The sequence below is a fragment of the Oncorhynchus tshawytscha genome, linkage group LG23 (assembly GCF_018296145.1).
Source record: "Oncorhynchus tshawytscha isolate Ot180627B linkage group LG23, Otsh_v2.0, whole genome shotgun sequence".
In the NCBI taxonomy this organism is placed as follows: Eukaryota; Metazoa; Chordata; class Actinopteri; order Salmoniformes; family Salmonidae; genus Oncorhynchus; species Oncorhynchus tshawytscha.
In genome coordinates this window covers 12,289,198-12,311,942 of record NC_056451.1, presented here as the reverse complement: position 1 = coordinate 12,311,942, position 22,745 = coordinate 12,289,198, and the positions used below count along the sequence as shown (strand labels likewise).

General features: G+C 41.6%; 1 protein-coding gene across 1 annotated transcript; it reads left to right on the top strand.

Moving 5' to 3' along the window:
• The first annotated feature begins 888 nt into the window (after positions 1 to 888).
• lingo4b (leucine rich repeat and Ig domain containing 4b) lies at positions 889 to 18,655 on the top strand. The gene is made up of 3 exons (XM_024385837.2): positions 889 to 1,378; positions 15,195 to 15,311; positions 15,440 to 18,655. The coding sequence occupies exon 3, from the start codon at positions 15,452 to 15,454 to the stop codon at positions 17,288 to 17,290; it is 1,839 nt and encodes a 612-aa protein (XP_024241605.1). The 5' UTR covers positions 889 to 1,378; positions 15,195 to 15,311; positions 15,440 to 15,451; the 3' UTR covers positions 17,291 to 18,655.
• The last annotated feature ends 4,090 nt before the right edge of the window (positions 18,656 to 22,745 follow it).

The window sequence follows — 22,745 nt, the reverse complement described above, 5'->3', positions numbered from 1 at the left end:
AACATGGCCATGTGTTGAGTGTTGTTAAACGCAATAACCTTCTGCACCTGCCTCAGTTTCAGACGCACTTTTCCTCTTGCTCCTCATCAGGAACATACCGGCTGGCAGATGCTCCATGTTATGCTCCATTGAGAGGAACCGCAAGGCTGCCCTGCTCCAATCAGAGAACACCAGGCAAACTGATGAGGATTCTTTAAAATGGAACGTGAGATTGAGACCAAATCTACCATTTACTAGCGGGGGCCAAGGCCCAACATCTAGCCCATCTGGCATCTTTCTGAGAAACAGTCACAGTGTTAGATTAAAACAAAACCCATAGTAGTTTGCCTGAATCCCACTGATGGGGAGTTCACAGGGCATTGTCAGGTTGGCCACACTTGATAAGGTGCTAGACATAATTCTTCTTGAACACAAATCTCTTGTATAACCTAAAGGGAATGCTTAATGTCAGGTTAGAATCAACCATACCAACATGCTTTTGTACCAATTAAAATATCAAATTGTGTTTTGTGAGGATTATTGGGGCAAATCCACGAATGATTGCATGCATTTGTATGAACACTTTTGAGGCATGGACTCTCCAACCTAACACTGAAGGGGATGAATTTAGTCTGTGATTGCCCTATAGTTTTTTATTTCTATATATTTCTTTTTTTTCTAACCAGCTGGTGTCTTGCCTAAGTCAAAAAATGTGGCTGACCAGAGTGCACATTTGCCCATCATTCCCAAATATTGGCCTACCTAGCGCGATAGTAATGTACTGTCCTGGATCATTTCCAGAATTCAATCAGTCTAGTGGATAAAATCACAAATCCTGTCAGAATGCTGAGAGCTCAGGGATTTCGCCACCATATTCGCGCATCAATGGTAGCCTACTATGAACCCGTTGTTGCACACTTGGCCGTTGCTCTCTGTCCTCATGGACAAGTGTTTCATTCATGTCGTTGACTGGTTCGTTGATTCACACCTATAGGCTACTTTCCTCCAGTTCGCTTGAGGTAATTGTGATATTTTTCTGTGGGATGCGATTGCGACTTGAGCAAGAGCATCACTACCACGCAGAAGAGCACGAGCAGGGGCAAGAAGGCGGGCTTTCAATAGCGTCAGAAGAGAATAAAGTAGTCGACCTAAATTATTTTCCGTAGCGTAATTATCCTGCTACTCCCCGAGGGTGGTGCAGTAATCAGAAGAAATTAATGAAGGAGGACGAATTAAATTGTGTGAGGTCTCAAGGCATATGTTTTAAAGTATTGTAAAACATGATAAATCAACCAGCAACCGAACGAAAAGCTTAGGCGAGAAGGAACCCGAACGTTTGGAGTTGTGGGTAAAATATGGAAATGTTGTACTATCAACGTTTCATTGAAGTCATTAGCTGGTGAGTTTTCGTTCATTGTATACAATTTTCAGTGTACATTTTAAATTGTGTAACCATAACCCTAATTGATTTTGCAATTGTGTTTTTATATGAGACATAGTTCATAAACTAGGCTACTGATTTACCAATCTGCATTGTAGGCTACTTGTCAATAATATAAACTAAGCACCTGTGGGCAACAATATTTTGTAACGTTACATTGACGTTACACAACGTTATTGTGAATTACATCATACTTGTTTGTTTCTGGAAACTCAAGCAAGACAGTCGTCCAGGAGCAAACTTGTGTTGTCGCCCTTTGACGTCGATTGATTTATGGGTCAGCCTAATTCAGACCCCATGTAATAGTTTTATGGTCAACGTGGGCTTCTGGACAGAGACCTGATCAAAGAGTTCTTGACATGGCTTTCGACTTTAATCCCACAATAAGTGCCAAAATGGTGACTGTCATTTCCATTTTGTTCCTTTGACACAACATTTGAACAGGTCCACAACCTAATATGGAAGGAACAAAAACACAGAATGTAAATAAATATACAAAAATACAGTACCTGGGTTGGCTACGCTATATTGTCAAAGAAGCAAAGGCTAGACTACTTGATTTATCTTCAGATGTAAGTGTATGCGTGATGCTAAGTTTTTCCGGTGGTGACCATTTAAAAAAAACATTTAAAGCAATCCTGATTGAGCATGGTATATGTTCTTATCATTTAGAATAAGTTGGATGAGCCAATCATATGAATATCCATTAAAATGTATAATTAGATAACTAGACGTTTATGATATATTTTCAATTTCATAATTGATTTTCATCTGTAGCCTGATAAACTAAAATTAACATTTCAATTATAATTCATCAAGGGAGAGAGAAAGATACAATAATGTTATCCAGCCTGTAGATTTTTTTTCTTCTTTTTTTCCCCCCAGAAGGCGAATATCACAACAATGAAGTGCGACTGGCAAAGCTGAGTGCCAAAGAGTACGTTTTGGTGACTGGCCAAATAGGCACTTTAATCAGGAGGTGCTTTATGCACAGGAAGTATTTCAGTCTCCTTGTTAGGGGACTGATTTATCCTGACTTTTAATTATTAACGAGACCTGATCTGGGTCAAGCAAGAAAGTATTTTTCATCAGTGCCTTCTTTGTTTTGCTTGGTCATCGTTACCGAAGTGTAAAGCCAATATTCCGAATGTACTTGTTCTTCATTTCAAAGTTCTGTGAGGCAGGGCTGCTTATACAGTCCCAACAATCTAGGAATGGGAATATATTTTGACGGGTTGCTCAGCTGCAGCCCTTATTAATAGTAAGCTTAGCTAAAATGATTGGGGCAAGGTCACGCGGTAACGAAGTCACACTCCCACTATAAAAACGGCCATATCTTTTAAGACGTGTCATGGAGCAATATGGGAGTCATTAAATGCATACAATTAAGATGCATTATTTCGTTGCTGGGCAGCTGTGACTCCATCAAGCACTAATCATTATTTTGCATTAAAGATATATTTGAACAATTAGTTGTTAGTATTGCACTAACTAGTACGGCACTAAAAAATACATATATATTTATAAATATAATTGTTAAAGATGCAATACATAACATTTTGGGCGACCTGACCAAATTCACATAGAAATGTGGGTTATAGGTCTATCATTCTCATTGAAAGGAAGTCTAAGAAGCGGTAGATATGTTCTATGTGGGTTATTAAGTCATTAAGTTTAGTTATTAAGTCATTAAGTTTAGTTTTTGCATCTTTTACTTTCAGTTTTGTATATCAGCTTCAAAGAGCTGAAAACACAATATTTTTGGTTACTGAAAATATATTTCACAGAGGTTTAGATGGTATAATAATTCTCTATCCATTGCTTGTTTTGTCACGTAAACTAAAATTATTTGAATTTTAGCAACCAGGAAATGGCAGAACGATTTCTGCAAATAGCACCTATAAGATGTGGCCCCAATTATAAAAAAAGATATGCCCATTTTTAAAGTGGGAGTGTGACCCCTCTACCCGCATGGCCTTGCCCTTTGAACCCGAAAGAATGCGCCACAGATCCCTACACACTTTCATCCATTCTGCTCCAATTTGACTCTTATAGTCCAGGGGATTAACATCAAGGCAATTCCACAGTAAAATAATGGTGTTGAGACGACACTTTAATAGTATGCCAAACAAAAAACATTGATTTCAAAATTAAACAAACCATACAAGTCTATGCACAAGGACTACTTTTTATTTCCACAGAACATTAAAAAAAATACATTTATTCAAAGAACAGTTCAGATGTAAAGTTTGGTAACAGAATGACAGTGAAATCTCCATCAGTGTTTTATGTTACCACGTTGTCCAAAAATGACTGAATTAAGATTCAAAGATGTCTGCAGAAATAATGGGGTGTCAGCTATGATATGCTGTATATACAGAAGTATGTAGACACCCCTTAAAATTAGTTGGATTTGGCTATTTCAGCCACACCCGTTGCTTATAGGTGTATAACATCGAGCATACAGCCATGCAATCTCCATAGACAAACATTGGCAGTAGAATGGCCTTACTGAAGAGCTCAGTGACTTTCAACGTGGCAGTTGGTCAAATTTCTGCCCTGCTAGAGCTACCCCAGTCAACTGTAAGTGCTTGTTTTGGGAAGTAGAAATGTCTAGGAGCAACAATGGTTCAGGTGCAAAGTGGTAGGCCACACAAGCTCTAAGAATGGGACCGCCAAGTGCTGAGGCGCATATCGAGTAAAAATCGCCTGTCCTCAGTTGAAACCCACTACCGAGTTCCAAACTGCCCCTGAAAGCAACGTTAGCACAATAACTGTTTGCCGGAAGCTTCATGAAATGGGTTTCTATGGGCAAGCAGCTGCACACAAGCTTAAGATCACCATGCGCAATGCCAAGCGTTGCCTGGAGTGGTGTAAAGCTCGCCACCATTGGACTGTGGAGCAGTGGAAACGTGTTCTCTGGAGTGATGATTCACGCTTCACCATCTGCCAGTCCGACAGATGTATTTGGGTTTGGCGGATGCCAGGAGAATGCTACCTGCCCCAATGCATAGTTCCAACTGTAAAGTTTGGTGGAGGAGGAATAATGGTCTGGGGCTGTTTTACATGTTTCGGATTAGGCCCCTTAGTTCTAGTGAAGGGAAATCTTAACGCTACAGCATACAATTACATTTTAGATGCTTCTGTGCTTCCAACTTTGTGGCAACAGTTTGGGGAAGGCCCTTTCCTGTTTCAGCATGACAATGCCCCTGTGCACAAAGCGGGGTCTGTACAGAAATGGTTTGTCTAGATCGGTTTTGAAGAACTTGACTAGCCTGCACAGAGCCGTGACATCAACCCCGTCGAACACCTTTGGGATGAATTAGAACACCGATTGTGATCCAGGCCTAGTCGGCCAACATCAGTTCCCGACCTTAATGCTGTTGTGGCTGAATGGAAGCATGTCCCTGAAGGATCTAATGGAAAGCCTTCCCAGAAGAGGGGGACCAACTCCATATTAATGCCCATGATTTTGGAAAGAGATGTTCGACGGGCAGGTGTCCACGTACTTTTGGTCATGTAGTGTATGGCACCTTGAGTTTGAAAAAAAAAAATATATATTTTGGTTATTGAACTATAGTGAAGTGGTAACAGAATAATGGTAACAGAATGACATCATGGGTCCCTGATCTGTAACTATAGACTGGTTAGCAGATGTCACAAAAACAATGCAAACACTTTAATGGGGCAGAAGGCAGTGTGTTGTTGTGATTCTGGATGGCCAGCTAGCTAGCAATAATGATAAGAAACTGCCATGAGGGGAGTTGTTTCAGCTAGTTTTATGTTGTTCTTGATACCATGTCTTGTTTTGAGGTGTTTTGACTGATTTCATGTCAATGCTAATATGGCAAAAATGTGCTAGCTAGCTAACCAACATCTGTAACGATGTATTTGAAGGACAAGTTCTCATTCTGCAAATGTATTTGTTTTCAATAAACATCGGAGATGAAATATATACTAAAGAAAAATATAAACACAACATGCAACAATTTCAAAGAATTTAAGGAAATCAGTCAATTAAAATAAATTCATTAGGCCCTAACCTATGGATTTCACATGACTGGGAATACAGATATGCATCTGTTGGTCACAGCTACCTTAAAAAAAGATAGGGGTGTGGATCAGAAAACCAGTTAGTATCTGGTGTGAGCACCATTTGCCTCATGCAGCGCAACATCTCCTTCACATAGAGTTGATCAGGTTGTTGATTGTGGCCTGTTGTTCCACTCCTCTTCAATGGCTGTGCGAAGTTGCTGGCTATTGGTGGAAACTGGAACACGCTGTTGTAAATGCCGACCCAGAGCATCCCAAACATGCACAATGGGTGACATGTCTGCTGAGTATGCAGGCCATGGAAGAACTGGGACATTTTCAGCTTCCAGGAATTGTGTACAGATACTTGCGACATGGGACAGTGCATTATCATGCTGAAACATGAGGTGATGGCTGCGGATGACTGGCATGACAATTGGCCTGAGGCTTGAAATGCAATCATTTTCATTGTCCGTAGCTTTTGCCTGCCCATACCATAACCCCACCGCCATCATGGGGCACTCTATTGACAACGTTGACATCAGCACATGACGTTGTGTGTATCACACAACGTCATACACGTGGTCAACGGTTGTCAGGCTGGTTGGACGTACTTCCAAATTCTCAAAAATGATGTTGTAGGTGGCTTTTGGTAGAGAAATGAACATTCAGTTCTTTGGCAACAGCTTTGGTGGACATTCCTGCAGTCGGCATGCCAATTGCACGCTCCCTCAAAACACAATGTCACAGATGTCTCAGGTTGTGTGACAAAAACCGCACATTTTAAAGTGGCCTTTTATTGTCCCCAGCGCAATGTGCACCTGTGCTGTGGACAATGCTGTTTAATTAGCTTCTTGATTTGCCACACCGGTCAGGTGGATGGATTATGTTGGCAAAGGAGAAACTCTCACTAACAGGGATGTAAACAAATTTGTGCACAAAATTTTATTTTCAGAGAAATAAGATTTTGTGCGTATGAAACATTTCTGGGAACTTTTTTTATTTCAAATCAAATTTTTATTTGTCATATGCGCACACTGGCTATTATTTGAATGAGCTCCGCTGCCAAGCATGCCGTTCATTGACTACAGCTCAGCGTTCAACACCATAGTGCCCACGAAGCTCATCACTAAGCTAAGGACCCTGGGACTAAAAACCTCCTTCTGCAACTGGATCCTGGACTTCCTGACGGGCTGCCCCCAGGTGGTAAAGGTAGGCAACAACACGTCTGCCACGCTGATCCTCAACACTGGGGCCCCTCAGGGGTGTGTACTTAGTCCCCTCCTGTACTCTCTGTTCACCCACGACTGCGTGGCCAAGCACGACTCCAACACCATCATTAAATTTGCTGATGTCACAACAGTGGTAGGCCTGATCACCGACAACGATGAGACAGCCTATAGGGAGGAGGTCAGAGACCTTGTAGTGTGGTGCCAGGACAACAACCTCTCCCTCAATGTGAGCAAGACAAAGGAGCTGATCGAGGACTACAGGAAAATGCAGGCTGAACAAGCCCCCATTAACATCGATGAGGCTGTAGTGGAGCGGGTTCGAGAGTTTCAAGTTCCTTGGTGTCCACATCACCAACGAACTATCATGGTCCAAACAGCTACACCATCAAGAGCATCCTGACACGTTGCATCACCGTCTGGTATGGCAACTGCTAGGCATCTGACCGTAAGACACTACAGAGGGTAGTGCGTACGGCCCATTACATCACGGGGGCCAAGCTTCCTGCCATCCAGGACCTATATAATAGGCGGTGTCAGAGGAACGCCCCAAAAAATTGTCATAGACTATTTTCTCTGCCACCGCACAGCAAGCTGTACCGGAGCGCCAAGTCTAGGACCAAAAGGCTCCTTAACAGCTTCTAGCCCCAAGCCATAAGACAGCTGAACAATTAATCAAATGGCCACTGGACTATTTACATTGACCCCCCCCCCATTTGTTTTGTACACTGCTCCTACTCGCTGTTTATTATCTATGCATAGTCACTTCACTCCTACCTCGACCTACCTGTACCCCCGTACATTACCCCCTTTATATAGCCTCATTATTGCTATTTTATTGTGTTACTTTTGATATATTTTTTTACTTTAGTTTATTTGGTAAATATTTTCTTAACTCTTCTTGAGCTGCACTGTTCACCTCTTAAGGATCACACCCTTCAATTTTTGCCTAAAATGACATACCCAAATCTAACTGCCTGTAGCTCAAGCATTGAAGCAAGGATATGCATATTCTTGATACCATTTGAAATGAAACACTTTGAAGTTTGGAAATGTGAAAGGAATGTAAGAGAATATAACACATTAGAGCTGATAAAAGAAAGACTGATCCAATGAACTATTGCGTTTCTGTTCAAAATGTTGTATCAAGGCTGCCCAAATGTGTCTAATAGGTGTGTTAATAACTTTTAAAGTTCCTAACTGTGCACTCTCCACAAACATGGTGTTCTTTCACTGTAATAGATACTGTAAATTGGAGAGTGCATTTAGATTAACAAGAATTTAAGCTTTCTGCCAATATCAGATATGTCTATGTCCTGTGAAATGTTCTTGTTACTTACAATCTCATGCTAATCGCATTAGCCTACGTTAGCTCAACCGTCCTGTGGGGGACCCACCTATCCTGAAGAAGTTTTAATAAACTGCTATCTTATTTTTATGTTCAGTACATTTCAGTACAGTACATTAGAGTAAATTATATTGTACTCTACTCTAGTGTGCTCTACTGTACTGAACTCTACGGTACATTACTGTATTGCACTGACCTACTTTTCTGTACTGTACTATACTGTGATGGGCTGTACTGTACTGTGCTGTCCAAACTTGTGAAACAGACGTCTATGATTGGTTCAGATTTGGGCTGACCAAATTTCAACTACTTTCAAACATCCATGGATGTCTGGTGTAGATCAGTGCTCAGTGGGTGGGTGTCAGTAAGACGTGGGTTATCCAGACTGTTTTCAAACTCTTGCTTTAACCACCACGTGACAGAAACAAAACAGTTATGAGCTGAACATAACAGTATGCCAGTGGAAGGGAGGACAGGATCAGGTGACCCAACTGTGGTTTCTGACTACTATGAATTCCCATTGTAGGCATTCAGTTGCAGTCAGCCAGTTACAGATATTTTGGTTATTCTTTTTTCACCGATTTGGTAACAGAATAATCACTTCATTTAATCACTTAATAAATAATGAACCAACTTGTTATCAGTAAAAACATGAACTAACTGGTTGGTCTACCTTTTACTTGTTACTTCTGTGAACTTTCATAATTTTTGTTTTTAAATATCTTAAAGATATGTGGGTTTTTGGTCACAGAATGACAAGATACTAGGCAATATTTCTTAAACTTACATGAGGCAAATCATATTTTTTTTAATGTATCCCCCTCTGTTTATGGAGGATAATGTATTCTGTTCACACCAACTCTGTCCTGGGTTGACCGTTTCAAAGGATTGTTTCTGTCGTTCTCTTTTTTTTAATGCCATATCATTAGCCTCAAACAATACCCATTTGGAACGATTGTTGTTATGCATACATAATTAAAGTCACAATATGAATATTTAAATGGCAATACACTTGGGCTCATGTCAAACCAGCAAATTACTTACTTTCATCATTGCAGTGGTTATGAGAGAGGTGCTAAAGGACTAGGACTAATGTTTACGCATGTTTTCATTCCACCTTTAAATTTGATTATGTTCAACTAAATTCCGTAGTGTTTCTGCATATCAGAGGACTTAAAATAATCAATGATGTAAACACAACATCACAGCATTATAATAAATCTTCATTGTTAACTTGCCAACCAATCTATTTGAGCAAAATTAAGCATGTTTGAAACAAAAACCTGCATACTTACTCTGAGGTCACAAGGAAATGGACTCTGTGTCTCTGGAGCCTTTATTTGATGATGTATTCTTTTAGACTCAACCGCGGTTATCACATTTATTGGATGAGAGAACAACCCCAGTATGTGCTGTACCCAGAGAGTACAGTATGTGAGTTTTATTACCATTCCACATGATTTGACCCACAGTATAGCTTTAGCACCACCATAGCAGGTTACCTTTATTGGAATCAAGTTAGGATTGTGGATGGCTCTGATCAGATTAGCAAGCAGCCCGGTAAGTGTGCCAAAGGGAAAAAGCTCCACCTGTCCAGTGGTGTGTGTGTGTGTGTGTGGAGGATTATGTAGTGTAGTTGCTTTTCTGTGAAAAACACAACCCGTAACAAACTGTTGTGGCTCTCTTTCAAGAGGTTGATATCTTTGTCCTCTCAAAGCTGTTTTGGAATAGTGAAAGCAGAGAGGGTATGCTGAAAATGGAAGGACTTTCTAATGAATGTGTAGCCTAAAGGAGACCTTGTAACAGAGGCCCAATGTAATCCACAAATGGTATAATTGGCCGCTGTTATTTATTCTTGGTATGTTCCCCATAGGCAGAACATTTCCTGACTGCTGAAGTCCACCTTCAGAAGAATCCAGCACCTTTTGATGAAGCGTGCTTGCTGGAATCCTTGTTTACCATCCATCTCCTCCTGTCAGACATTGTTCTTTCTCTCATTGTACCTCAATGGATTCAATCAGTCCATGCTATTAACTAAAACGACCTCATTTGGCATGTCAAATCTGTGCTACACTGAAACCAATTAACTTTTCTAATTTATTTGTGCTATTATTAATTTTTCAGATAGTGCACTTTGTGCGAGCAGTGACTTAACTGACTGCCTTGATAAAGAATTATAATATAGTGCACCCTGCAACACAACAGAACAGTGTCTCTGGAACCAAATTTATTTAAGTGGGCTGTCACAGTGACCCACTTCTGCCTCTGCCTGTGAGACAGAGTGAGAGTGTAAATACAAAAATATTCAGAGCACACACACACACACAAAATGCATAACGCTTAACCCTAAGCATACCGACGCATAAACACACATTCCACCATACAAAGACCAAAAACTCCCCCAAACCCACAAACATTTAAGTTGCAAATACACACAAAAAGCATTTGTATAAAACACATTTAATCCATATGAAACAAATGCAATTGCAAATGTGGGCACAGTGTCACACAGTTAATATAATCATATTTGTCACAGTTGCAAGCTTACAGTCAGACAAACATACTCTTCTTTATGGCTTCCCTACATGCAATATTATTGAGATATACTTTGTCTTTACAAAATGTTTTCAAGTGATTGAATCAGAAATGGCTCGCTTGACTTGAGGTTGTTTACGAGCCCTTTCTCCTTTTCCTGGCAGACCCAATGGAAAAAGAATCTGGCATTCTGAAGAGCACTGCTATTCTCTCCCCCTCAGCCTAGCAGCTGTTCTGCTCACAAACCTTTTAATACACGCTTGTAGAACTCTGGTGCATATCACAGGGGCTGGTACACTGTGGCAGGTGCCAGGAGCAATAAACAATGTCTTTCTAGCATATAAAAACATACAGATATACACACAGAGACACTTTCAACAGAGTGTAACACACACCTGGGCCCCCAGGTCCGTGCTGTTGTTTCATTTCAGCCATCTTAATTGGTCTAAGAATAGCACTTAGGCAAGTGTCAAAGTGTAGCCTGGCTTACATTGTGCATTCTCTTTCTAACCCCATGGCGATATAGAGAGTGACCAATGTGGCGAGGGGAGGAAAAGTCTGCCAGGGTGTCTGTTTTGAGGACAGACTTCAATACAATGAATGAAGATAAGACCGTTCTCGTGGCCCATCCAAAGCGGCCCCTAGCTAGACATCATGCACCGGTTCAATTGGGTCTTTTTGCCTATAATCTCTAAGTGTTCCTGCCAGTACTGATTGGGAAAAATATGTCTTGAGGTAGGAAAGACCAAAGGCTCTGGGAAATACTAGGCAGGCTGCAGAGCAGATGTCCCTTAAAAACAATGAATCACATAAAAAACAGATTAAACTTAGTTTGGGGTTGTTGTTTTGCTCTGTTTCTGCTGCGGGTCATGTCAAAATGAGAAGGAGGCTCTTGAGCCACAGTAATGGCGTCAGTAATGGGGATTCTGTAGCTAGGCACGCACTGCAAGGTCACTGTTTTGACACTCAGAATGTTCTGACATCTGTCCACAGTTTGATGTAACACGATGACAGCTGAGCGGACTTGATGAGTTTTGTGTGATGATGGGGGAGAGCTGAGTGGGAAAGTCCAAATGTTTGAAAGAATTAAGGAACAGTGGGGACCAACCCAAACACCAAACATGGTTTCTGGATCTCCCATGGGATTGTCTGAGTGGATGTTACATCAGGTTGGCTTTGATATTGTTTGCATTTGGCGTTGTGGTTGTCTGTTAGATAAGAGCTGGCCGCTGCACAGGTTTGGACGGCTGGGTTTTTGTGTTATGCAAAAGGTTTACAGCTGCATCATATCGGCCAATCAGGCAACAAAACAAACCCAATACCCTTACCACCCTGGACAGACTTCATTCAGCAGCTTCCTCAACAACAACTATTTCAATCGGAACAATAGTTGAAATTGAATACTATTTTTACCTGTTAGAATGTACTTAGCATAAATAAAGAGGAATATGATACCGTGTGACTGTGGAATCTAGGTTCCTGATACGGTCTAATTTGACAGATGGGGTCAGGTCTCTTTGTGACCCCTAGGTCATGACCATTGACTGCAATCTAACTTCATGGTGTATGCATGGACATACAGTACCAGTCAAAAGTCTGGACACACCTACTCATTCAAGGGTTTTTCTTTATTTGTACTATTTGCTACATTGTAGAATAATAGTGAAGACATCAACACTATGAAATAACACATATGGAATCATGTAGTAACCAAAAACAAATAAAAATATATGATGTATTTTAGAGTCTTCAAAATAGACACCCTTTGCCTTGATGACAGCTTTGCACACTCTTGGCAGTCTCTCAACCAGCTTCACATGGAATGCTTTTCCAACAGTCTTGAAGGAGTTCCCACAAATGCTGAGCACTTGTTGCCTGCTTTTCCTTCATTCTGCAGTCCAACTCATCTCAAACCATCTCAATTGGGATTGAGGTTGGATGATTGTGGAGGCCAGGTCATCTGATGCACTGCTCAATCACTCGCCTTCTTGGTCAAATAGCCCTTACACAGCCTGAAGGTGTGTTGGGTCATTGTCCTGTTGAAAAACAAATGATAGTCCCACTAAGAGCAAACCAGATGGGATGGCGTATCACTGCAGAATGCTGTGGTAGCCATGCTGGTTAAGTGTGCCTTAATCTAAATAAATCACAGACAATGTCACCACCATCACACCTCCTCCATGCTTCATTTCATGGTGGGAACCACACATGCAGAGATCATCCATTCACCTACTCTTTGTCACACAAAGACACAGCAGATTTTTTTGTTTAGATCAAGATGGGGCACAGTCATGGGCGTATGTTTCATTACCGTACCAATCCCTTTTAGCCTGAAACTTAGACTGAGGATATAAGGTGCAGAGTAAAAGTGGTAAAGGATGTATTATTTGGTAATCAATTAGTACTCAATTAGTGGTTGGAGCCAAAAATCTCAAATTTGGACTCCGACCAAAGGACAGATTTCCACCAGTCTAATGTCCATTTTACTCGTGTTTCTTGGCCCAAGCAAGTCTCTTCTTATTATTGGTGTCCTTTTTAGTAGTGGATTCTTTGCAGCAATTCAGCCATGAAGGTCTGATTCACGCAGTCTCCTTTGAACAGTTGATGTTTGGATTTGTTTGTTACTTGAACTCTGAAGCATTTATTTGGGCTTCAATTTCTGAGGCTGGTAACTTTAATGATCTTATCCTCTGCAGGAGAGGTAACTCTGGGTTTTCCTTTCCTGTGGCGGTCCTTATGAGAGCCAGTTTATCATAGCGCTTGATGGTTTTTGCAACTGCACTTGAATAAATGTTCTGCATTGACTGACCATGTCCTCAAGTAATGATGGACTGTCGTTTCTCTTTGCCTATTTGAGCTGTTCTTGCCATAATATGGACTTGGTCTTTTACCAAATAGGGCTATCTTCTGTATACTACCCCTACCTTGTCACAAAATAACTAATTGGCTCAAACGCATTAAAAAGGAAAGAAATTCCACAAATTACCTTTTAACCAGGCACACTTGTTAAATTAAATGCATTCCAGGTGGCTACCTCATGACGCTGGTTAAGAGAATGCCAAGAGTGTGCAAAGCTGTCAAGGCATAGGGTGGCTACTTTGCATTATCTCAAATATAAAATAGATCTTGATTTGTTCAACACTTCTTTTGCTTACTACATTATTCCATATGTGTTATTTCATAGTTTTGATGTCTTCACTATTATTTAACAAGTACTTTTGGGTGTCAGGGAAAATGTATGGAGTAAAAAGTACATATTTTCTTAAGGAATGTAGTGAAGCAAAAGTACAAGTAGTCAAAAATATAAAAAGTAAAGTACAGATACCCCCAAAAACTACTTAAGTAGCACTTTAAAGTATTTTTACTTAAGTACTTTACACCACTGCTTTTAATGTGGTTGATTTCGATGTTGCCCTTTGGTGTTTGAGGTCTACTGTAGATCTACATGTAGTCGCAGTTACGACTAATGTTTTTGGCATTTGTGTCGGTGTAAGAGTTAGTGCTTTAGTCGTCATCAGGATTAAAACTTTATAAAAGCATTCCCAAAATCTGATTTGTACCGTAGTTGAATCACAGATGTTGCTGAAATGTATGTCATATTATATTTTATATATTTGTACTTAAAAGGATAGTTAGAGATTTAGTCAATTAAGCCTTTTTTTCTACTTACCCAGAGTCAAATGAAAAAATCTATGTGTCTGTGTGCAGTTTAAAGGAAGTCAAAGGTAGTTTCTGGAGCTATTGCTTATTAGCGTTAGTGCAATGACTGAAAGTCTACAGTAGCTGCTAGCATTGTGTTCATGAGTTCATCTGACTCTGGGTAAATAGAAGGAAAAAAATCTTGAACTATCCCTTTTAGTACAGTGTAGTGGAAAATGTTCCCTAATTTCTTGTCCTGCTTAATTAATTGAAGATTTGGCTGCACAGTACGACAAAATCTTTTTGTTTCTTGGGGTATGTATGATATGCCTCCATGGGAATGTTTGACTATTCCCTACTCGACCTTCTCAACTTGGTCCTGTATCGCTTACGTGTGCACATCTTCCGTCACATGTCACGTGTCACTGGCCCTTCCCCAGATAGCCTGCCTAATCCAGATGTCTGGCCAGGGGGCACAGCTCCCATCCAAACTGGCCTTCATCAGGGTTTTTGGAATCAGTAAGCATAGGTCTGGATGCACTAATGAGGATTTTTTTTTGTGCAGATCAAGATGGGGGCACAGTCATGGGCGTATGTTTCATTACCGTACCACTACCTTTTAGCCTGCAGCTTAGACTGAGGATATAAGGTGCAGAGTACAAGTGGTAAAGGATCTATTATTTGGTAATCAATTAGTAGAGATGCTATCAGTATTAAACAGAGATGTAGGCCGATAGTAACTATGAAATCTGCTCTAAATAGTACCCTAATTATGCTCTGATGTTAATAATAATTTTTTATAAATTTTTTATTCTCTTGATTCCACACTCAAATTCACCACTTTGTTAGGTTTATCTCAAAATGTTGGAAACTCATGCTTTGTCCATAAATCAAGCATTTGCAATCCACGATTTACAAATGCTACAAAGAATCATTGCTTATGTTTTTTTGGAAGGGGGGAGATTCATTCCTGTCTCTTTTGTCTCTCTAGGCCATTTGCAAGGACATGTTTTTTACAGAACATCATCTCTTATAGAAGACTTAACTCAAGTCTGATCCCAACTTGACCACCACTGGTTATGAAAACCTGCATCCTCATAGTAAATCGGTAAGTTCCTTAACAAATACTAAAATATATTCATACCTTTGTTTTCATTTGTTATGGCATTGCAAGTAAGCATGACTGTTCTTTAGCTATCGGTTCATAACTTGTGCCCTTTTTGTTTCCCTTTTTAGGCAGGAGGCAAGATGTTTGTGGAGTCTGTTGTCCGATGGGGGGCATGGAGCATCTTGCTCCAGTGTGGATTATTGGGTGTGTCAGCAGGGGACTTCCCCTGGCCTTGCCCTGCCAGGTGTGTGTGTCGGCTTGAGACTTTAGATGTGAACTGCTCTGACAAACAGCTGACTTCTGTGTCTCAGGGCTTCGCTAGTGGCACCCAGCGCATTAACTTATCTCGTAACAAGCTGAAGACACTGGGTCGTCGCCAGTTCTTTGGATTGACCCAGCTAGAGGATCTGGACATTAGTGACAATGTCATCGCCATGATTGAAGTGGAGGCTTTCCAGGGCCTGCAGAACCTCAAGACCCTGTGCATTAGGAGCAACCGCCTCAAGATCATCTCTGTGGGGGTCTTCTCCGGACTGCCCAGCCTGCGCTTCCTGGACCTGAGTGAGAACGAGATCCTAGTCTTTCTGGACTACACCTTCCGTGAATTGGTGAGCCTGCACCAGCTGGAGGCTGGGGAGAATGACCTGGTGTTCATCTCCCAGCGGGCCTTTACCGGCCTGCAGAACCTGCAGGAGCTCAATCTGGACCGCAGCAACCTGACCTCCATCCCCACCGAGGCACTGTCCCAGCTCCAGAGCCTGACTCGGCTGCGCATGTTCCGCCTCACTATTTCGGCGCTGCCCAACAATGCCTTCCGCCACCTGCATCGACTGCGCAGCCTCGTCATCTCCCACTGGCCCTTGCTGGACACCCTGGCCAGCAACAGCCTGATTGGCCTCAACCTCACCTCGCTGGTCATCAGCAGCTGCAATCTCAGTGCTGTCCCATACCAGGTGCTGCGCCACCTGGTCTACCTTGGCTACCTGGACCTGTCCTACAACCCCATCACAGCCATCCAAGGTAACCTGCTGGGGGACTTGTTGCGGCTGCAGGAACTGCACCTAGCTGGGGGCAACCTGCTCCGCATCGAGCCAGGGGCCTTCAGGGGGCTGGCTTACTTCCGTCTGCTCAACGTGACATCCAACCAGCTCAGCACGCTGGAGGAGAGTGCCTTCCACTCGGTGGGGAATCTGCAGGTCCTGCGGCTAGATGGGAACCCCCTGGCCTGCGACTGCCGACTGCTCTGGGTGGTCCGCCGGCGACAGCGCCTAAACTTTGACGGTCGCCAACCCACCTGCTCCACCCCGGACATGGTGCGAGAGCGGGAATTCCGGGACTTCTCAGAGAAAGAGCTTCCGAGACTGTTCACCTGCCGGCAGGCCCGAATTGTAGACCGCAGGTCCCAGGAGGTCAGGGTGGAGGAGGGCACTACGGTGCTCTTCTCCTGCAAGGCGGATGGTGACCCAATGCCCTCCTTTACCTGGTTGTCAGCCCAGCGGATTCCGCTCTCCACTACGGGGCGCATCAGGGTGTTGTCCAATGGGACTCTAGAGGTACGCTATGCCCAGGTTCAGGACAGCGGCACATACCGGTGCACAGCGGGCAACGCAGCTGGTAACGACAGCCTGTACGTCAGCCTCTATGTGAAGGGTTTCCCACGTAACCGCACCATGCCCTTTTTCACTGACGAAGGCTGGATAGAGTCCTCACACGCCCCTACTGCCAACTCCTCTGCCCAGGTGGCCAACCAGTACCCGTTTGATGCCAAGACACTGATCATCGCCACCACCATGGGCTTCCTGTCCTTCCTCAGCTCAGTGGCTATCTGCTTCGTCTTCATGTTCTTCTGGAGCCAGAGCAAGGGGCAAATCAAACACACAGCCACCATCGACTATGTGCCCCGTACCTCAATGGGGGTAGGAGGAGGAGGAGGAGGGGGTGGAGGTGATGCTGGCAAGTTCACCATGAAGCTTATCTAAGGTTATGTGGGAGAGGACTTGGGACACATTGACTGTGTCACTCCCTGAGGGTGAAGGCTCTACAGGGACACAGGGACACTGCCTGCCTTCAGAAAGCTAGATCCTCAGTGCACCCTTAACATACTGAAATTATACATATCATCCTAAATATCTTGGAGAAGAAAATAATGAACAGTGGTTGTCTAGAAACTGGTTTATTTAAACTCTGTTGTCATTTTTTTTAAATGGTGTCAGTATTTATTCAACATTACAATTACAGTGCTACAAATCGAACATGATGATATGAAACATTATACATGTTCATGTGTATAAGGAATGCTCTTAAAGTGTCAAGGTTCATTTCACTCATATCAGGTGTGCTTGGTGGATCTGATGTATAGTAAGTGTGGATATCATGTGTCAACTTGCCAATACAGGTCAAGCAAGAATTGCCCTCTGACCTGAGGATAACTATTTATGCTTATCCACATAGGATCCATTCAGAGACTGCATACTCACCATTTGCTTAAGGCTCTATGAAACTATAATAATATGCAAACACATGACTGTAGTTATATAGTTATAATAGATGTATAGAATATTGTACTAGGCTATATTCAAATACGGTAGATAAATCAGTTTCACTGTACAGTAACATTTCATGGCTCACTTTTTGACTAGCCTCTAGTTTACGAGAATTCATGTTGTTTTGGGGACAGGAGTATTATTTAGTTATTAGAATTTGACAGTGTCCAGCAGGTGATGACATTCTAATCTGTACATGAGAATGTATCCAATTCCATGTCATATTATAAACAATCTTTTAAGCTTTAAATCCTATTTCCATTTTCTTTTTTACAACAAAGTAAGATAGTTCGCACACATCAAATACAGAGAATTCAAGATTATTTTTAGCAAGTCATTTTCTTTTTATACTGTATAATTTGGTAAGATATTGCAATCAGCAACAATGCTTCAATGATAATATAACTGTATAACATTCATGTAACCTCACACTGTTTATTTTTCCTGAATGTTAATCGATCACAGGGTATTGAAAATATGTGCCTGAGTAATCTCACTCGCCATTCAAGAAACAATGATGAACTGTAATGGCGAACAGTACCTTGTACAATGTCAAATGTAGGTCATGGACATTTCCATGCTCTAGGTTACTTTATGGCTGTATCTAGTCCTGTGGATTAGTGCTACTTAAATATGCCACTCTTCTTTCATGTACACTTGTTGTGTAGGTACACACAAACCAAAATTCCAATACAATGTAAATGATGTACACATCTATAGTTAAGTCTGTTGTTTTGCTATCTTATTTGTCAAATATAATCTTTTTGCATTTTGAAATGATTTAAAAACCTATTTAACCTGCCTGATTGCCTTGGTTTGATTCAGTAATATCCCATAGCCTTTCATGAAATGACAAAAAAACTATTCAGTCTGCTACAACATACAAATCTCAGTGGTTCTGAGTTGGGCTCTATTTTAAATGACTATACAGTACATTGTTAAATAATTGCTATGAGAGAGAGACAGTACGTTATTGATCTCAATGTTTTGACTCAGTTGTCTGACCATTTCAATCGATTAGAGCAGAGAAAATAAACAGATTTGTTTCATCGCCTCAGCGCAAACGCAGATGGTTATTTGATAGAGCTGTGTTTGTCTGTTACCCTTCCTTGTTAGTCTTAATTTTATGACGGGAAAGGGGGAAATAGTAAATTGGGGTTTTGCTGTATATTGTCTCATTAGTTCAGTTGAAGGTGACAGGATGAAGGTCAACCTCAGGAGATCCACTGACAATTTCCCATCCAGACAGATATGAAGCCCACCAGCTCTAAGTAGATTCTGTGGAAAGCAAATCATTTTCTCTCTCTTGCCCTTGCCCAGAATAATCTAGAAAAATGATAATCACGTGCATGAGCAGAGATTTAAACCCTTTTGGATTACCTCTGCATGTCTCAATCTGTTATATAGGTCTATCTGGTGGCTGCTAACCCAAGGCCTGGCCTGTCATATTATCTGTTTTAATGCAACTATTTCCTCTCATGGAATGGAATCCAAAGGTTTTACTGTAGCGTCATAATCCAATGCTCCCTATGTTAAAGACAGCGAGGACAGGAAATCATTATTTTTTGTAGGTATAAATCTATTTAGGTTTACAACAGGCTCCCAAAGAAAAATACTCTCAAGTAGGTCTCATGGTTTACAGTACAGGTCTACAGTATTATTGCACCTCTACACAGATATACCCACAAGAGAAAGAACGTGTCAGGTGACTGAGTTCTAACATGGTTAACACCTTTAATGAACCCACAGTGCAGTTTTTCTTTACCTATAATTGATTGAATTGGGGCCCTTGTGTCTGAATTCCAGGTGATAAAATAACAATGATGCTTTGTGTTCCCATTATCTGGCCAGATGCTGGCCACTGAGTGGTGCTAAAACGCCATGGTTAAAGATTCTCAAGTCTCATCCATTACACTTACCAAACATATTTTATTTTGTATTAATTATAGAAAGGTGCTGGGTCACCGTTTCTTGGGAAATCATTTTGTGGAACTCCTACTGATTGGATTTTATAAGAAGGGAAATAAAATGTAGTTTTAGGTGACAATGACTAATTAATCTAGGCGATGGGTAGAAGGATGGCATATGCTGCAGATACAGTAGCCTATATCTAAAATAACAGATGCCAAATGATCTCTGTATTATGTAAATATCGTATTTTGCTAAAAGTGTCTAAATATCTATTACTCCGGAGTTGCTGTGAATGCTCTTCTTTAGTGTCTCAGACTAGCTGGTGTATTTACAGACATATTCAATCCATCCTTATCCCAGTCTGCTGTTCCCACATGCATCAAGAGGGCTACCATTGTTCCTGTTCCCAAGAGAGCGAAGGTAACTGAGCTAAATGACTATCGCCACGTAACACTCACTTCCGTCATCATGAAGTGTTTTGAGAGACTAGTCAAGGACCATATCACCTCCACTCTACCTGACACCCTAGACCCCCTCCAATTTGCTTACTGCCCCAATAGTTCCACAGACGACACAATCGCAATCACTTTGCACACTGCCCTAACCCATCTGGACAAGAGGAATACCTATGTAAGAATGCTGTTCATCGACTACAGCTCAGCATTTAACACCATAGTACCCTCTAAACTCGTCATTAAGCTCGAGACCCTGGGTCTCAACCCCGCCCTGAGTCCTGGACGGGCCGCCCCCTAAACATCCATCACTAACATTGAGTGGCTGCTGCCAACATATTGACTCATCTCTAGCCACTCTAATAATGAAAACATTGATGTAATAAATGTGCCACTAGCCACTTTAAACAATGCCACTTTATATAATGTTTACATACCCTACATTACTCATCTCATATGTACAGTGGGGAAAACAAGTATTTGATACACTGCCAATTTTGCAGGTTTTCCTACTTACAAAGCATGGAGAGGTCTGTAATTTTTATGATAGGTACACTTCAACTGTGAGAGACGGAATCTAAAACAAAAATCCAGAAAATCACATTGTATGATTTTTAAGTAATTCATTTGCATGACATAAGTATTTGGTCACCTACCAACCAGTAAGAATTCCGGCTCTCACAGACCTGTTAGTTTTTCTTTAAGAAGCCCTCCTGTTCTCCACATGACCTGTATTAACTGCACCTGTTTGAACTCGTTACCTGTATAAAAGACATCTGTTCACACACTCAATCAAATAGACTCCAACCTCTACACAATGGCCAAGACTAGAGAGCTGTGTAAGGACATCAGGGCTAAAAATTGTAGACCTGCACAAGGCTGCGATGGGCTACAGGACAATAGGCAAGCAGCTTGGTGAGAAGGCAACAACTGTTGGCACAATTATTAGAAAATGGAAGAAGTTCAAGATGACGGTCAATCACCCTCGGTCTGGGGCTCCATGCAAGATCTCACCTCGTGGGGCATCAATGATCATGAGGAAGGTGAGGGATCAGCCCAGAACTACACATGTGGTCTGATGAGACAAAATATAGTTTTTTGGCCTAAACTCCACTCGCCGTGTTTGGAGGAAGAAGAAAGATGAGTACAACCCCAAGAATACCATCCCAACCATGAAGCATGGAGGTGGAAACATAATTCTTTGGGGATGCTTTTCTGCAAAGAGGACAGGACAACTGCACAGTATTGAGGGGAGGATGGATGGGGCCATGTATCGCAAGATTTTGGCCAACAACCTCCTTTCCTTAGTAAGAGCATTGAAGATGGGTCGTGGCTGGGTCTCCCAGCATGACAACGACCCGAAACACACAGCCAAAGCAACTAAGGAGTGGCTCCGTAAGAAGCATCTCAAGGTCCTGGAGTGGCCTAGCCAATCTCCAGACCTGAACCCAATAGAAAATCTTTGGAGGAAGCTGAAAGTCCGTATTGCCCAGCGACAGCCCCGAAACCTGAAGGATCTGGAGAAGGTCTGTATGGAGGAGTGGGCCAAAATCCCTGCTGCCGTGTGTGCAAACCTGGTCAAGGACTACAGGAAACGTATGATCTCTGTAATTGCAAACAAAGGTTTCAGTACCAAATATTAAGTTCTGCTTTTCTGATGTATCAAATACTTATGTCATGCAATGAAATGCAAATTAATTACTTAAAAATCATACAATGTAATTTTCTGGATTTTTGTTTTAGATTCCATCTCTCACAGTTGAAGTGTACCTATGATAAAAAAATTACAGACCTCTACATGCTTTGTAAGTGGCTGTTCTAAATAAGCATTCTAAATGAGTGTTCTAATCACACGTGTGTGATCATACTCTTCAGGGACCACTGTCAAACGATCACACCTGTGCGTTGGAACGTGTGAACGTAGGCTACATTTGTCCTAGCGCTAACTGACGAAAGATTGACGTAACACAACCGATCATATTTTCTAACTCTCGGCTGACATAAACTACAACATGAATTAGCGAATAGCAATTCATATGTATAATTAATCACATCACAGGTGAGCTTAACATTGATAGAAATTATTGAGTAAAACACTTTCCCGAAATCGAAAGTAATTCGACAACGATTAGTTTCAGGGCGCAGCCATGCTTCTTTTCCTCACAGACACCTAAGATAATAAGAGAAGACAAGATGAGTTTGGTCTGTTTATAGTATCTATGTTGAAGGGGTGTGTCGTCTACCATCGTTCAATTCCCACCATTCACTTCCTTAAGTTCTCAAAAAATGAGTGTATCCTTACTCACCTCCTTTTGTTATAGCATCTTTGGTGCAAAAGACGATTACGTGAAACCCAGAATGCATTGTATGTCAACAAACATGGCTCCACACATAGCTGAAAGTATCTTAGCTCCTCATAATCAGTACAACCAAAAAAGTATTTTACACACATACTATGTGCTTATTACAATCCATGCAAGAATCGGAATGCATGATTTATCACCGGTAATTGAAAAACATGTTAATAA